The following is an 18,704-nucleotide window of genomic DNA, read 5'->3' on the forward strand; positions in this document are numbered from 1 at the left end:
GTTAAAATAAACCATTTTAACTTTTTGATTAGTTGTAGTCTGTTCATAAAGGCCTGTCAGGGCACCTGCAAAGAAGGCGTGTCTGGTGAAATACGCCCTCTACGTCAAGCCCCGCCCTCTCTGCTGCGTCACGGCCATACCTGTTGCACTGCAGCAGAGCCGTGTTGGTTACCTGAGCCAGTTACTGCGCTTCTCGTCTGACCTAGCCAACTGGTCAAGGGGCCTTACTGTCCACCTCAGCAGTTTTTTCTGCATATGTGTGAGAGGAGTGGGGGTGTGTATGTTTGTCGGCGAGGCCTTGCCAGCACACACCGTGAGTGAGTGAGAGTGTGTGTGTGTGTGTGTGTGGCGGTGCATGTTGCTGCATTATTGATGAGGACAGAGATAGCATCAGAACGCTGTGGCGGGGCATCTCACAGTTAGAATGGGGAAGGGCGTGTGTTTGTGTGAGTGCCCGCGAGAGCCTGTGAGTGTGAGTGTGTGTGTGTGTGTGTGCGCGCACGCGCCCTCTTGTGTGTGTGCTGTGTGCTGGTGAGTGCGAGTGTCGGCAGAGATGGGGGAGCCGAATGCGCTACGCCAGCAGCAGCAGCATCCTCCTTACGAAGGGATCTGTAACTACGCCCAGAAAATCACCTCCTGCTTCGGACTGGACGGTAGGAGAGCTGAGGCAGCGGCTTAGGCTGCATTCAAACACCCAGGCAGGAGATGCTCTGTGTGTGTGTGTGTGTGTGAGAGAGAGAGAGATAGAGAGGGAGAGAGAGAAAAAAAGTGAGTGTGTGTGTGTGTACGTGCATGTGTGTGTGAGAGAGAGAGAGAGAGAGAAACAGTGAGTGTGTGTTTATGTGGTGTGTGTGTACCCGCGTCTGTGTGCGTGTGAGAGAGAGAGAGAAAATGCTGCACTGTTTTTTGTTTTGGATCGGGTTGTGTATGCGAATTCCGTTTCTGTGTTTATCCTTGCATGGCGTGCAGCTTTGTGTGGTGGGGTGCTGTCAGACCCCAATGCAGACACTGCAGGGGTGAGAAGCTGTACAGCCCGCCAGAGAAAGGGGGTACAGAATGAAGGATGGATGGATGGATGGAGGTAGGGAGGGACGAGCAGAGGGGATGTGGAGAAAGAGAAGCCCTTCCCGTTCCTCAGTTTTCTCCCCCGGCCGCCTCCTGTGTCACTTCCGTGTGACTCTGACCCTTTGCTGTGCGCTTCTTTATGGCAGCCCAGGTGGATTCAGACAGGGAGAGCCCGCACTCGGGATATCTCATGTCAAGTGACAATGTGGAGAGGGAGAGAGAGAGAGAGAGAGCGAGAGAGAGAGAGAGAGAGAGAGAGAGAGAGAGAGAGAGAGGGGAGAAATAGGTTGTGCAGTCTCTGTAGTGAGTCTGTGGCAATTATGAGTAAGGATTATTGCCTGGAAGAACAAAGGGCAATGTGGACCACGCCCTTCCTCAATGCCTCATGGCGATAGAATGGAGAGGCTAGCAGCAGCAGCAGCAGTGTTGTGTTATATCCTGTTGAGAGCACAGAATGACCTGTTTGGAATGGTGTGTGTGTGGCGATGTGTGTGTGTGTATGTGATCTGGCAGGATTCACCTTGGGAAACAGGGACATCCTCGCCTGGGTCTCCTTCGGAGGTGAACGCTGAGGAACGCATGCACTAAAAAAAGATGCAGGGAGGAGAGGAGAAAGTAAGGAGAGGAGGAGGAGAAGGACTACCACGCTGACTTGAAAGTTCACTCTATAATTTATAGCCACTCAGAGGCGAGGCCAGGGGGAAACACACATCATCCTCCTACCCACAATTCCCTCCCACGCCACGCCAGGTCATCCACATGTAAATCACTTCATCCAAAAGCATGTCAGCAGTGCAAGCTTACCGGCATTGGCCCAAGCCCCTCTGGTTTGGACTTTTATCTCATCTGCGCTTGTAATCCCCGTGCTGTTGAACAGACCAAATCACAGCATAAAGTGATGTTTCATCTGCTCAGATGAGCACAAGTTTGTGACATCAGGTTCCAGATGTGACAGACGTCGACTTACTCTACCTAGCCTTTCTGTCGGATCCATTCTATTCATGCAGTTATGTTATCAGTGATGTATTGTGTTTAACTGTGATCTTCTGTCATCTTCTACAATACCACCGCCACCCATATCTATGTTGTGCTAGAGCTAGATTCCAGTGGTATCTCTGGCTTCTGGTACTGGAATGGGCTTTTAGCCACAAAAAAAGGTCTTAGCTTGAGTGGTTCGGATAGAAAGAGATTTTGAACAAAAGATGAAGATGAAGGGAAAGAAAAGAGGACTTTGACCTAAGACCTAAATCAAAACGACCAGAATATATAAGCAAACTCGCTGGGTTTCCTTTTTTTTTTTCATAGTTCATAAAAATATGACTGATTGTAATTAGCACTCCACCCCATACTAAATACAGTTTTGGCTAGTTTAGAAGTTCTTACATCTAAAATAACTTTGAAGAATCCAGATTTTGGAGTATTAGAAAAAGATTAAATCAGATAATCTACAATAATAATAAGACTAAAAAAAAAAAAATCAGATTTTGTCTGATACGCATGTAGTTCGAAAATGTATTATTTGTAAGAACAGCTCACAACCATTGTAACAATAATCACAATTCATTTTGGGGTCTAATTTTTTGCCTTTAGGTAAACCTCAACCTAACATGACAAAAACATAGCTGGAGTTACTAATCTATATATATATATATACACACAAATTGTATGACAAATAAGTAGACAGATGTGAGTCTGACATCGTGTAGGATGGCTTTCTGCAGTGAAACTGTATAAAAACTATATATATAAGACTGAAAGGCTGGGTATCTTTCCTCAGGGTCCATGATATGAGAAGTCCACCACACTGTATCAGAGCCTCCCATCAGGTAGGCATCGCAAGCACCAAGGCAGAGTTATGCCAATGCCACTTGACTCTACACAGAGTATAATTGTGGCCATTACGTCACCTTTAATCCTCTTAGGTGAAGGCGAGGATCTTGCTGAGCGGGCTGATGAGGAGTACGTTGTAATCGCCTTCTTGCTTCTTTGCTTCCTGGGGTCAGCAGTTGTAGAGTGTTAGTGTCTCCCCACCTGTTGAGCACATCGTGTATGTAGAGCTGTGGAGTGTTTTGCAGTTGGTTTTGGCTGGGAATCATGGGAATCTCCGGTCGTATCGATGGCAGTAGCACTGGTTCGCTCTGCGCAGGACAGTTCTGGATTCTACAGAATATCTTGTGTTTATAATCTGTAATCTGTGGCCCGGTCTTTGGAATATCCCACAAGAAGTGAAAATACTCACTTGGCGAACAGTGTGCTGGAAGCAGCTAGGGATTGTGGGATTGCGCCTGCCCACCCGTGTGTGTGTGTGTGAGTGGAGGGCAGAGACCCTGAGCCATGCCGTCCCTACCGGGACTCAACAGCCTGAGCAAGCTGTGCGGCTCCGGCCGCAGCCAGAGCGTGGAGCACGGGCATGTCAAGCGCCGCAGCTCCGTCAAGCGCATGTCCATCATCGAGGACGGCCATGTGGCTGAGGTGCTCTACCTTATCCCCAAACAGTCCGTTCTGCAGCAGCTCCCCTTCCTCAACCCAGACGAGTACTACCTGAGCACGAAGCCGTTTGATGTGGCACCAGGTACTATACGGGGGTGGGGCACATTGGGGGTGGGGTCCTGTGTGTGCTTTGTGATCTAAAGTGCAAGTTTTAAACCTCTTTAACTAATTGCAGCTGATGGCCCAAGGGTCTTCTTTAATTTAAGTCCTGAATGGTTAATATGCAATGTGTAGATATTCAAGTTTCAAATGAACAGTAGAAAAATACCCCTCTGCACGTCTGGTACAGGAGGCTGTGGAGCATTTTTGGGTTGTGTATGTGCCTTATTATCTGAAGTGCAGGTTCTACACTTTAAACTGATTGACCTATTTTGGTAATTCGTTCTCTGCATGTCAAGATTTCTACAGATTTTAAACATCTGTCCTAGACATTCGTTCTCTGCATGTCAAGATTTCTGATGGGCTCAGTGGGCCTGACTGTGTTTTTAAACAGGGCTTGTCTATTCCCTTAGCAGAGGACTAAGCAGTTTTCAGGTTTTGTGTTCTGTTGTTGTGATGCTGCCAGTGTATCTGTCAATGTGGACTGTCAAAAAGCTGTCAAACAAGGGCTTTGAAAGGGTTTTGATAGGGACCTCGTCAGGTCACAATATGGGGCTTGGATGCTTTGAATGTCATTAATGAAAGATATAGTCATAAATATGAATGGTGATCATTAATCAACTGTTCTTCTGTTGTCATATGATGCCTACTAAAGTAATGCGACTGGGCTAGGGATAAGATAAAGTTCCCTTATGATTTTAACTTCACATTAAATAGAAATTAAATTGTAAATGAATCAATACTGATATACAGGTTTCATTAACTTTTGATGGATATGTAAGCACTGCATTAAACATGTGCAATACACTGCACAGTAGTCATTCATTAGAATTCATTACATTAGATATGGAGGGAACATTAAAACGGGTTTCACTCCACAGTATGCCCTGCTATTCTATAGAAAGCAGGTGAAACCTGTTGTGCAATCTTTGCTGTAAGGAGAGATGCAGGTTTTACCTCCACAGTTGTCCTGGTGCAGAAAAAAGGATGTATAGGTAGATGAAAACCAATTGAAGATGCAAACTGATATATTTCATAAAGAGATGATGTCTTGATTCTTGATTGGATGAAACCGATTAATTTTATTTCACTTGAGGGATAGTGAAAGTGGCATGCAAAAAATGATGCCAGATATGTTTAATGTATTTGTGTGTGTGTGTGTCTCTCTGTGTGTGTGTGTGTGTGTGTGTGCGTGTGTGTGTGTCTCTGTGCATATGTGCTGAGTTGCGGCTGGACGTATAAAATAACAAAAACAAATGACCCCACACTATACTAAATACCAACGGAGAAGTGTCCTTTAAATTCGTATGTAATTGAAGACTTCTGAGGGGATTCGATGCAACTCTAAGCCAGTGGAACAAGTAAAAGCTCACTGAACATGAGGATTACTCTCTGTCTCAAATATGACAGCACATGTACACACAGCCCATCCTAGGAAGTGATTGGAGACTGGCAAATGTCTGCATGCAGCATGTCCAATCACAGTCCAGGATGATGACATCCATGTTTGAGCAATCCTTTTTTTTTTGATATCTTATCCTTTTGTACAGCTCAGATTGGCATACAAGTGCGTGAAAAACAGTAGTGTCTGATAGATGTACATTCTTTTACATAAATAGAATTTCATATAGCAAGTCACGAGCAGACAGTACACACTATAAGTGTAAACTGATATTTCTTTCCCTGTTGTGGCTAAAGTCCTAGCTTACTTTATTCATTCATTTACAATTGAATTTCTATTTAATATGAAGTTAAAATCATAAAGGAACTTTATGACATCATATGACATCATATGACAACCGAAGAACAGTTGATTAATGATCACCATTCATATTTATGACTGATGTCTTTCATTAGTGACATTGATAACAAAGCATCCAAGCCCCATATTATGATATAACCGAGGTCCCTATCTGACAGGTCCCACATTGACAGATACACTGGCAGTACCACAACAACAGAATACAAAACCTCAAAAAAAGTATTTGGAAATCTTTCTTATGTCCATATGAAATATGTCTTCTTACATCCGATGATCTAGCAGCAATCACATTATTGGTCACACATCAGTCAGAAAATCATATCACAACATTTATTTCCTTGTGTAATAAGGATGTTATGGTGTCTGGCAAATCATAGTGCTAGGTGCCTTCTGGTTGGCCACCAGACGGGAAGTGTAAATTTACTTAATCTTGCATCTCACCTGCAGTATACTGTGGTGGACGTTCCCTCCTGTGTAATCTGCTGGATGAACCAGGCTAGTTACTGAGCCTCACCTTACCGTTCACGCTTATCCATAGAAAGAACAGTAGCGCTGTTTTTCTTTTTTTTTTTAAGATTTATTTTTGGGCTTTTTTTGCCTTTAATTGATAGGACAATGAAAAGTGGGACTGGAAATGAGAGAGAGAAGAGGTGGGAAGTGGACAGGAGAAATGACATCAGGCCGGATTCGAACTTGTGTCCTCCATGGGCATCAGGCCCGAATGTGGACGGGGGGGGCGGGGCACGAAACTACAGCAAGGGGGCCGCAGATTGAGGGCGCAAAAACAGGACAGGAACCCCAAAACAACCAACGTATTAAGAATGGCAGTGCTCTAACCATTTGGTGATTAGTTTATAGTCTACTTTGCACTTGATCTCTGCATGGTTCAGATACTTCAGCATGTAATTGAACCAGTGGGGTGCTACGTCAGAGACCAGAAGACGAGAAAGCTTAAACCCTGACTGTACTGATTTTCTACAGTTTCTTTACAGCTACTGAGGTCATCAGATGCAGGTGTATCTCTGTAGGGATCCTTTCCATGTTGACAGACGCTTATAATAACATTCATGACATGCCTGTCAGTGGTGAAAACAAGCTGTGTACTTTGACGTGCTGGCTTGCCTCATAGGATTTCATTCTATAGCCATTTTGTGGCTGCCAGTTTTAGTATTCTAACTAAATACTGGATCAATTTTGATTGTTAATTGTAAAAAGATCTAAAAAAGGGTTGAAAAATCCCATTTTCCCTTGAAGGCATAATGCCAAAAAGCAGAATTCCATGTTTGATATGGCTGTTTGTTTATAAAGAACGTTTGATGCACACAGGAGATTCAAGCTGCTTCACTGTGGATGATTTAATACAATGAGCACCAAGATGTGGGGTGAGGGGGCCAAGCAGCCCAGCAGAGCTTAGTTGCCATGGACACTTCATGTCATTATGTCAAGGGCAAGGCTATATGCACTCCCAGCAAGTTTCATGTCAATTGATCGAGATATGAGGTCACTTCCTGTTTGGTGGTGAATTGGATTAGCGGTAACAAACGGACGGTTTTGGAAAGGAAAAGAAGGATTCATCAAGGTTTATGATCGCTGACATCTTTTAAGGTTTTTTTAATTATATAATCAGTATGGCGATCACATAAATTTGGTCAACAAAGATATGTCGTCATTTCCTGTCCTTCCTGTCCTTAGAAGATATTAGCAGCATAACAATAACTTTAATAACAAAACGGTTTTCTTAACTCAATCTGATAACTTTTGTGAGTCTTGGTTTGGTGATCACCGGTAGCAAATTTGGTAAAAAATTCATTACATCAATTAGATGACATGACAGGTTGCCACGTCTCAGCCTTGGGACCTCCCATGGTTGTACCAGACACAAGATTTGTTTTAAAGGCAAACACATCAAAAACACATCGCAGTTCCCCCACCGTCCTAATGGTCAAATACTCAAAATGAGGTCCTTAGTGGATGTACCACGTTTAGTTTTGATGCATTTAAGTGTTGCTGAGATATAACCTTCTTTCAATTTGCATTGAAAGAGGAGTGCTTTTATGTCAAAAATCCATATGATAACCTTTGTAAGGCTTGGTCTGAAGAACATCTGTGGCAATTTTGGTGAAGATTGAAAAAAGAAAATAACTTGACCCTTTGGTGGTGCTAGAATTCTCAAGGCACAGACATGAAGCGTGGTGAAAAGAATCAGGGGACTGTCCCCAATCAGTGTGCCAAATTTCAAAAAGTTTTACCATATGGTTCTAGGGGCTGCCATGGACTCCAATGGCAGAAGAAGAAAAAGAAGATGAAAAAAAGGTAGAAACACAATTGGGACCAAACAGTGAAGTAGGAAATAAAATCAACCCCAAAATTATAATTCGGTGGAAGACCGCAAATAAACGGGCCAGTTAATGATTGTTACTTTTGTAAAACAAAATAAGATAAAAACAGAATGACAGTATTCAAAACAAGGAGTGGGAGCGTGGGAAGTATTGCTTTCGTGTCACATGTCACACACACACTGGCGATGGACATCTATCAGCAGGTCAGGTCCTATGTGTGTGTGTTAATGAGGATTACTCAAGTGTCAGTGGATTGGTCCTCCAGACTCTTACTGCTTACTCGGATTAGCCCACGGGTTAGGCTTGTTATGGTTTTGGATTGTTCGTTAGGGTAATTTTTATTTTACATGCAGAACTGCAAATGAAACCAGCTGTTTGGTAAAGCTCTTGACAATAACAGCAGTGTCTTGTTCAGTTAATTTTGGTGTTTCAACTTTCAACTTTGTTTCTTGACTTAAAAGTGTGGACTTTCATGCATAATCTTTTATTTTATATATATATATATATATATATATATATATATATATTTATATATATATCCCCTATTCTTATTCTGAATAATTTAGAGAGAGAGATATGAACTTTTATTAATCCCATGAGGGAATTCAGGTGTAATAGCAGCAAGGTAGTAGGAATAGGAATGAAGTATATACATAAACATCAAAATAAGTCATCCTCTCCTCCGCAATTGCCTCCAGATTGAAATACATGACACTTATTAATAAATGTTAAATCCATGACACTCCATATACATTACAGGCCATTTCAGTTAAGTTAAGTTAAGTTAAGTTAAGTTAAGTTAAGTTAAGTTAAGTTAAGTTAAATTAAGAGGAAGATGTCAGGGTTGTATGCTTTTCAGTTATACACAGGACAAGATGTTAAATTCCTTAACATATTGGTTTGGGACTTCCCACAGTGGCTAAAACTGTCAATTGTCACATGCAAGTTTTTATACCGAAACAATCTGGACTATTTATTTTAACATTTCAGGGTGCATCTCAATCACCAGACTGATACTTAACAATACCTAACCCATGAGAGAACGAGACACTTTTGTGAGAACTTTACTGTTGTTTTCAAATCAGGTAATGTGCTTTTAAGAAGGCTTTAGTAGACTCCCAGTGAGTTACCTCAAGGTCATAGGGTCATTACAGGGGTCTTTGGGCTAACAATAATATGGCCAATAATATGGCATCAGGGAGTATAAATTAGGTGTCAGAAGTCTTTGGTCAAGCCCTCCAATCAGTTGGTTCAAATAGGTCTGGTTGTGTCAGCCAAGTGATTATTGTACCGTGATGCATCTAATTGGATTCTGAAGGATTTCTCACTAGGATATATATATGAGGATTAAAGGGTCATGTTAAGCCACACTCATGGAGACATTGTGATTTGAATCCCCCCTGTAAGATTAAAAAGTGAGTGAATGAACGAACAAACGAATAAACAAATAAATGAATGATTTTAAATGATGATAAATGAATTTTTTTTCAGTTATACGTAGGGAAATATGTTAAATTCCTTGTGCTGTTGGTTTGCGACTTCCCAAAGCGGTCAAACATCTCACTATGGCATGCAAGTACTCATACCCAGTAACCTAGCCTAAGTATTATAACACAACAGGGTGCACTAAAACCCTCATACTGATACTTAACAATACCTAACAACAAGAACAACAACAAGAACAACAAAAGGATGCCTTGATGAGCATTTCACTGGGGTTGTCCAGTGGGCCCACGTCACCTCCAGAAGACTCAACGGTGGTATCTGGTATCCCAGACTCACCCCCCTCCATCAGATGGGTTAGGACCATGTCAATACCAGAGACAACAAGAGATACACCTCAAGCACATGCATATCTCTGAGTCTGAACAATTCACTGTCTATTCATCTAAACATCAGTCTCGGAGGGTTGGGGGTGGTAACCACCTCAGGAGTACAATCCTGGATTAGGGTAAGGGAAGAAACTGAGATACAAACCCTGGTCACTTTAGGCACCCAAACATCTTGCAACAACAAGCATCTTCACACAATACAGGTTATTTCACATGTCCCCAAGTAGTCTATGAATGCCTCAGCCATAACCACTGGCTCGCTTTTTCAGCAGCCTAAGACCACTCCTTTAAAGCTCCTATGAGTGATTGTCCATAAAACCCCAAATCCAACAGAAGCGTTGTGATGTAGGTACAAAGTCTCTAACACCTATCTCCACTGGTCTTGTGTGTACACTCCAACCTCATTCCCTCGCTACTGCTACCAGTTTCGCATACTTAAGCTTCTTATTTTATGAATAAATGAATAAGCAAAACAAATCATATTCCTGCTGTTAGCTGATGATATTTGCGTAATGTGCACAACTTGCTTCTTTGCTTTCGGAAAGATGTAACTTTTCTAAGTCACAAATTAATGACAAAGGGCACATCCCTGTGTTTTGTTTGCATAAAGAAGCTCTGGAACAGCAAGTAGAAATGTAGTTCTCTAAAACACCCCTCTTCTCCCGTTCATTACTGCCCAAATAAGCCACATAATACTGGCTATAGCTGCTGGAAGACGTCTTAGAAACCTAACCTTATTGAAGACAGTTAGCTTGCATCTTGAGTCCAAAGACTATAGACTGAAAAGACATATGTGAGCTGAGGTCATAGAGTTTCTGGGCAGATTAAGGCACATTATAAGTGTGACATCATCAGCTCATCTGCAGCCACAGAGCCGAATGTTTATCATGCTAGTACCAGGTGGAGTAGAGAACTCATTCAGACATTCTTATGGAGAACTATAGTGAAATGCTATTAGACCATGTTTAGGTAAAATAACACAGGCGCCCTGCGATTACCTGCTGACAAGGTGATGCTATAGCAGATAATGTCATAAGGTCAAACTCTGCGTTTGCTAGTTGCACAGCTTAACGTTATGTAATGGAGCTAAAGTACAGTTGGAATGAGTATAGAGTTAAGTAACCTAATGATTTGCAATAATGTTACAGTTAGAATGAGTACAGGTTAGGAAGCTTACATACTTATTTACAAGTTGATCCGTTTTAGGTGAAATAATGAGTGCTGGTTAAGTTGCCTACTGATTTGCAAGTTGAGTAGGGCCCTCACATTCTCTTTATTCAAGATGTGAAAAGCTGCTAGTAAGGGATGCTGCTGCCCAGTAGAGAGCAGGCTACATCCTAAACATACACTTGACCTACTTTTGGGATAGTCCTAAGGCAAAGTTTGGCACTATACTTTTCCTGACTAGCTGTAACCTAGATATGGTTTATGGGGTACCCCACTACAACATGGTCATTGCAGAATGATTTATCTTGTGAAGGTAGGTCTACCTAAAAAGAAAAAAAGGAAAGGAGATCACATTTTACGGCTAATGTCTTTATTGATTTTGGTTTGGTGTATTTTATATGTAGAGTTATGGCTGCTGATGTCAAAGTGCAGGTACACGAGCATTAGCAGAAGTGCAGCAGCAGCACCACGGAAAAGGTGCTGGCATTGATGGCCTTTAGACTATGTTTAAAAATAGCTTCCAAATGTTGATGAATTTAACTTTTTCCTGCTCACCTCAAAGCACCTCAGTTCCTATTTTCCAACTGATGTGGCTTTGGCCACAGTGAGTGGAGTGACTGAAGAGACTGAAGACATCAGTAGATGGCGTGTCAGCTCCAAATATAGGTGTTCCATCAGAACATGTTTGTATTCTGCTTTGTATGATTTTGGGAGCCAGGCCATTTAATTGAAATGCTGTAGTACTGAATTGAAACATGCTGTAGTACTGAATTGAAACATAATGTAGAAGCAATATAAACATAGCACAAAAAGTTAGGAAATTTGTGTTTGGTAAATTTTTCTTTGTTGTAACAATGCTTCTTGGTAATACATCTTATATCGTTGGATAGCCTGTTTATTTACCTTTTAAATGGTGCCACATTTGTAAGGAACATGCATTTGGGGGATAAGCAGCAGAGCTGAGTATGTGGGTTGTGCCCATGAAAACAGGCTTTCAAACTGTATAAGATTTATTGCCAAGAAGTATTGTTACAACAAAGAAATAATCTACCAAACAAAAATGTGCTATGTTTAGTCACTGTAACAATTAATATAGTTTAGTGGTGTTGTCTTTACAGTAATAACATATTGAGTTAATATTGAGAGGTATAGATTTTTTATGTCATTGTGATGATTTAAGATGATTTAATTTGTTTGTCATGATCTGGAGATAAGAATGTGTTTTGTTTTTCTATTCTAATTATTCTATTTTAATTATGATTTTCCATCGTAATTGGTATGTATTATCGTCATGAATTACAGTCATGATCTCGAGAAGATAAGCTGTTCATCTTTCACTAAATATTTGTTAGTTTGTTGTAATACCATTTCTAGATCACAAGAACTTAACACAATTTATCAACAAGGATTTTTTTTATCTTTGAGTTTTTAATTTTGCTTTCAGGAGGGATATTTAGAATCTTGATGTCACTACATGAATCGTTTGTCTTTATGGCAAATGCAAAAAAAATATTATTTGCTATTATTGTATCATATTTGATTTAAAAATGTGATATGTTTGCGTGTGTTTGTGTGTGGTGTGTGTGTGTGTGTGTGTGTGTGTGTGTGTGTGTATGTGTGTGAATAGAAAACCCATCCAGAGGTATGATGAGTCTGCATTTGTCACATGGCCATGGCTGAAAGCAGCAGGATACTGCAGAGAAGGGATGGGTGAGACCAAGGCAGGAGGAGACACGGGGGGAGGGGGAGGAGGAGGAGAGGCAGGGGGAGGGGCGGAGAGAGAGAGAGAGAGGGAGAAAGAGAGAGGAGTGGACAGAGAACAGAAGAATAGAGAGAAGCAGGCAGGCAGTCGCCACATTCCAGGCTGCTTTCCTGGCTCAGGATATCAGTCTCTCTCTCTCTTTCTCTCTCTCACTCTCTCTCTCTCTCTCTCGCTGTCTCCCTTCACGTCTTTTTTGGATGACTAATACCTCTGTAGCTCGTGCTGGTTCTATCTGTGGTGTGGGCATCTAAGGCACCTCTGGGGCTTCTCTCTCAGGCTACCTGTCAGCTGATGGTCATGGTGAAGGAAAAAGGTAACGTGTCTGTCCATGTCACCTGTTTGAATGTTTACTGGGGGTTAACATGCGGAGTGTCTCTCTGGCACGCATGCGTGTGTGTGTGTGTGTGCGTGTGCGTTTGTGAGATTTTATGTGAGTTGGATGGAGTTTGGGTTTCGTGTCATTTGTGACGTGATGGAGTGAGCTTACTGCTCAGAGTTAAGCAGACTGCAAGTTAAATACCGAGATTTTTACTGTCAGTTCCGAGTAAGCTGTTTAGAAGCCATTTGGATCCGCAGCCGCTTTATTTTTTAAATCTCAGGATATAAAGGCAGGTTGTAAACATGAGTGCATGGCCAAACACTCACACACACACACACATCCACTCTCTCTTCCAAACAGACATGCACACACACAGATGTTGTTTGTCAGAAGAATATGTGTGATGTCGGCTGCACATTGCACACATTTTTGTCAGTAGTCTGCTCTTGTTGTCATGAAATCGGCATGCTGCAATGCCATGTGTGTGTGTGTTTGTGTGTGTGTGTGTGTGTGTGCGCATACATGAGATGTGATGTGTCAACCTAAACAGCTGATTGGGTTTCAGCCCCACCTCGACAGGCAGCTGGGTGTGTTTCTCCCCTCCCCTAGCCAAAGCTGTGGTGATGTATTTACACACTGAACATTAACCTTGTTACTTTTCTGCCTTTCTGTGATGGCCATTGGGTCTGTATGAGGGGTGACCAATGTAGAGCCGAGCTGCTGATTGAGATGCACATGCAGCCCCAGAGCAGCTGTAGGCATGCTCTGCAAGCTCCCGCAGCCGTTGCCATGGCAACCGGCTCCAAGGTACTCCCCATTGTTGTCTGCAGTGGCCTCGTTTGATTTAAAGCATCCCCAGAAAAAGGGACCTCTCTTTCTCTCTCTCACCCCCCCCTCTCTCTCTCTCCCTCTTCCTCCCTTTCTCTCTTTCTTTCTCCCTCTCTCTTTCTTTCTCACTCTCTCTCTTTCTCTCTCTCACTTCCTCTCTCTCTCTGCCTGGCCAAAAACAACAACAGCAGTGCTGATCAGTGTGTAACAGCATACAGTATGTTTACAGTGGTACAGTATGGGACCAGGCAGAACTGCTGTGTTTGTAAACAATTGCACTCTTGACACATTGACAAATTACATTTTGTATGTCAGTGTGCTCTTAAATGACTAATCAAAGTATGCGAGAGTGCCATGTGTAAGCTGGAACTGTGAAAGTGTGTATGTGTTTGTGTGCGAATGTGTGTGAAATTGGTTACTTTCTTACGGTCAGTGCTTATAGCATTTTCAACAGTAAAGATGCATTTAGAGTTTTCTTTAAACTACTCTGTACCTTAGAACTTCATTCATACCGCATAGCAGAATTAGCATGAGGGTATACATTTAAGGATTGTAGAGATATATAAATTCATAATTTTGAATCCTTTTGAACACTAGCAATACTCCTGAATCTCTCTGCTCTGGTAAAATAGAAGTTTTGGTGATGCTATGTAAAGTCTGTATGGCTTTTTGCTTGACCTCAAAATAGAATAGTCGACTCAGTAAAGATCCTTAAGAGCAGGACATGTCCTAGTTGGTTATTGTGTTAAGTTAGTATCAGTGGACAAATGAAGACTTTTAACAGAAGAAAATGCGAATGCAATAGGCCAGCTATATCACATGATTACATGATGTGGTTTGAGCTACCTAATCAATAAACAGTCAATCACACAGACATTTTATGATAGATTATGTCCTGATAGATAATAATCCTGATTTCCTGAGAATTACAGCAGTGAAACAGCAGTGCCCAAGCAGATTCATAGCCATAGATCCATTCAAAGATGAGGTAGGTTAGGGTAGGGTAGAGGGCAGGTAACACAGGTGACCCTGTTAGGTTGCTGAAATACTGTCCAATCCATCTGTATTGGCTCGGACAGATGTGTCTTTTGATGGGCATTTTAGCATTTTTAATAATTCTGATGGGAGCTTTGATTGTCAGTGTTGTGCAAAAGGGAAACAATATGGGAATACATGAACCCACAGCTTTGCTTTAAGCTGCGCCAGGGTCAGCCCTTTTTATCTGTTTCATACTTTTAGGATGGTTAAGGCTGGCATTAATCCATTCACAGATGTACACTGACACAAACAAACAAACAACACACACACACACACACACACACACACACACACACACACACACACACACACACACACACACACACACAGACACACACACACACACACACACACACACACACACACACAAACAAAAGCACACAAAAGCACACAAAAGCACACACACACTCTAACATAACTCTAACATAATAACACTGTAATGTAATTGTGCACATTTGCACTGAAGCAATGAAACAGACTGTTTGTGATGGGGAACAGTCCCACCTGATTCTGCTCCTGCAGCTCAGAGTACCATAGACTGGATCACCCCACAGATAATCCTGAAAAGAGATTTGATAGAAACTGATAGGGACTGAGGCTGTTGTACTGAGATAGGTCTTTGGCCCATATGGCTCTGCTTTGATGCTCTTTGTCTTTGACAGGCTGCTGGGGCAGGGGGGGGGGGGGGGGGGGGGCTACGATCATACATATTTATGAGAGAGGGGTTTAGGACTCCCTGTTATGTCTGAGGCATAATTTGGGGGTACCACAGACCCCCCCCCCCCATGAGAAGTGTAAAGGCAGATGCAAACACAACACATGATCAGAGACAGCAAACAAACACACACACACGATAGGAGACAGCTAAGCACACACACACTTCCTCATACCCACCCAAACATGATCAGAGACAGCAAACAAACACACACACACACGATAGGAGACAGCTAAGCACACACACACTTCCTCATACCCACCCAAACATGATCAGAGACAGCAAACAAACACACACACACACATTCACATGCACACCCACATACCTACCCACACAGGATCAGAGACAGGCGTATGCATATAAACAAACACCCACACACACACACACACACACTTTTCTACTCTTTTGGGATGGGGAGGATTAAAAGTGTCCCCCCTCCAGCGCTCGTTATCTTCCCCAGAAGGGATTAGCCCCACCCGCCCGCCTGCCTGCTTGCCTGCCTCACGTCTGAGGGAGGGGATGTGTGGCACTGTCGGGCGGTTAGAGATGAATCATCACAGTGCTTTGGGAAGTGCAGTTGGGGTGAGGAAGGGGTAGAGCTCCTATTCTAATGAGCATCACAGAGGTCTCTCAGGCTGCCATTATTTGATTAAATGCTGCACTACCGCTGAGGATCATGGGATTTTCTACATCATCACCGTATAGACTGTTTAAACCAATATTCTTGAGTTTGGGAGATGATTGGTCAACTGTTCCTTGAGTATCAGGTTTTACGTTTGAAAATAAAGGAACACACACTGCACTGCTGCTGAGAATCACTGTATGGCGTAATGTTCCGTCTGTGGGAAACCAGCCCTGTTCAGAAGCACAGGAGAATAAACTTGACCTTTTCTCTACCTCAGTCAAGGACAGGTCGGAGTTTCGAAACATTCACAACTTACACAGAGCATTGAACGACACAGAGCATTCTCGGCATTTAGAAAAAATGCTTGATTTTGTTAGTTATGCATCCAATCCAAATGTCATTGAGAAATCTTTGAGTTCGGAGGTTCTGCCGAATGAGAGGAGCTCATTCAGGATCTTTGTTGTTTTGTGCCTGAAGAGGAGTATGATCACGATCATGGGCTCAGTCAGCATGTTTAGCTATTATTATTCCAGAGCACATGTTACGGTGCAGTCTGTCCCCAGGGGAGGCTGGAACACGATGTCTTCAGCTCCCTCTGCATAATCACCAGCCATCTTTGAAGTAGAGGTTGGGTGTGGAGCTGAATAGACACTCCTTTCTTGGTTGATTTTCAACTGTGTTTAGGATTATTTTAGGAGCATTAAACTGAGATTAACTGCAGTAATTTAGCAGGAGTGTTTTTATTTGACTCTTCCCATTAACCACGTCTCACCAGCAGTTTAGAAATGTGATATGATGATTCAGCAACAGTAAACAACACATGTATAACTTTTGAATATTATTAACTGAAAACTATATAGAAGAGAGCTGGCTTTTAAAATCAACTCCTGTTTACCTCTATCTATTTATGCTCCCAGTCTACTGTGAGTCCTGCACAGGAAGCTCTGTTCAGGTCAGGTTTGATTTTTTTCCACATGTCTCTTTCTAACACCTGTGTTGTTTGTCTCTGTTAGTGGCCCATGACAAGGAACCACACCGCCACCCCACGGAGAAGCCTTTGATTCAGTGCTACAAGTGCGGAGAGCTATGCAAGGGAGAGGTCCTGAGGGTGCAGTCCAGGCACTTTCACATCAACTGCTTCACCTGTAAAGGTGAGTGCGTAAGGCTGCATAGATCAAGTGCTCAGAGTGGGATTAGGAGTGTGTGTGAGATGAAACAAAGGTGTGATGAAAACGTAAACAAACAATTTTAAAGGGTGTGTTAGCTATTCTGGTGAAATGCTGTTGACACTTGAACTCAACGGCCAATCAAATTAAGCACCCGTTCCGTGCTCCTAAAGCAATGTGTCGACTTGGAGAGGAAGTTTGCTGAACTTGACAAAAGGGGGATTTGGATTTGAAATGCAGACTGAATCTTTAATGCCTCGAGATTTCTCTAGGGCTGGTGCTGCTTTTCATGGGAACAACAAGGGCGATACCCAAGAGTCTGGGGACAGACAAGGATTGTCTGGGGACAACCTCTGGGGAATTCTGTAGGGATTCGTCACATTGAGTGAACACATCATGTTTTAATAATCAGATACCCACAAAGGGCTGATTGGCCAAATACACTAAGATATATATTGTAGATATTCCCATACTGAATTTGAGTTTTCAAGAGAAAGGCTGGCATCACTACTCCAGTGTACTTATTAATGCAAGGAAAGATGTGTGTGGTTTTTAGCTGGCTTAGCATGTTTGGAGCGAGGACAAAACTTTATTGTATTTGACCTCATCATACAGTCATAGTATACAGTATGAGAGAACCAAGCAGTATTGTCTTGATGTTTTTTCAACTTGGCAGCCACGACATAGGCCATTGGAGATCATTTTCATGTGTAAAGACAGTTTGACGCATTAATGGTTGATGTATGTATCTCTGAAAGGTTCTGTTTGTGGAAACACTGCCTATAAATCAGCAGCCTGACCAGGATATTCATTCAGCATTCAGTAATTGTGACCAGGTCCCCAAAAATAATCTCTTTTGTGGCTGGTGTAATAATATCTTATTTGTTCGGTTAAGAGCTAATTTTAGATGTCCTCATGTATAAATATTTCAGCAGTCTGTAGATAGGCCCCCTTCTTTATTCTTCAGCACATTTCTAAGCCAGCCGCAGATTTGTGGACTCGGTCTGCGGAGCTGCTCCTATTTGTTGCCCTCAGCTGCTAAGGCTGTTAAAGCTAATGTGTGGCAGGGCCGTTTTTAACTCCCTCCTCTCCGAACACTGGTCTTAGAGTTGCCGTACAGCGGAAGCACAATCCCACACACACACACACACACACACACACATGCTAAGATTAGCATATTTTCTAGCCTGTCATACAGTCTTTAGAAGACCAGGCCTGCTTTGGTGTGTGCTGGTGTGCAGTGCTACATTCATTGCAGTTGTTCCTGGTAGTTAAGGCAGCGTGGAGAGTCCTGACAGTAAATTGTCAAAAAGAAGGTGAATAGGGTTCAAAGCCACTTTGTTCAAAATTTAGAACACTTTATAATATAGTTTATACAGTTTCATATATATGTAGCCTCTATATTTTTATATTTTAGAATATATTTTATATTGCATTATATCAGCTATCTATATCAGTATTATTTACTGGCTGACAGTCTGAGTTTTTTAATTTATT

The 18,704-nt window shown here is 42.3% G+C and overlaps 1 protein-coding gene across 1 annotated transcript in view; it reads left to right on the forward strand.

Moving 5' to 3' along the window:
• Positions 1-3,399: 3,399 nt before the first annotated feature.
• The window catches only part of ablim1a (actin binding LIM protein 1a), a gene marked incomplete at both ends in the record, with an annotated part of 38,743 nt that continues 23,438 nt past the window's right edge, over positions 3,400-18,704 (forward strand). Inside the window, 2 exons of the mRNA XM_080848407.1 lie at positions 3,400-3,637; positions 17,055-17,192. Of these exons, the coding sequence (XP_080704533.1) occupies positions 3,400-3,637; positions 17,055-17,192 (376 nt within the window). The remainder of the gene's footprint in view (positions 3,638-17,054; positions 17,193-18,704) is intronic.

Source organism: Sprattus sprattus (genome assembly GCF_963457725.1).
Source record: "Sprattus sprattus genome assembly, chromosome: 12".
NCBI lineage: Eukaryota > Metazoa > Chordata > Actinopteri > Clupeiformes > Clupeidae > Sprattus > Sprattus sprattus.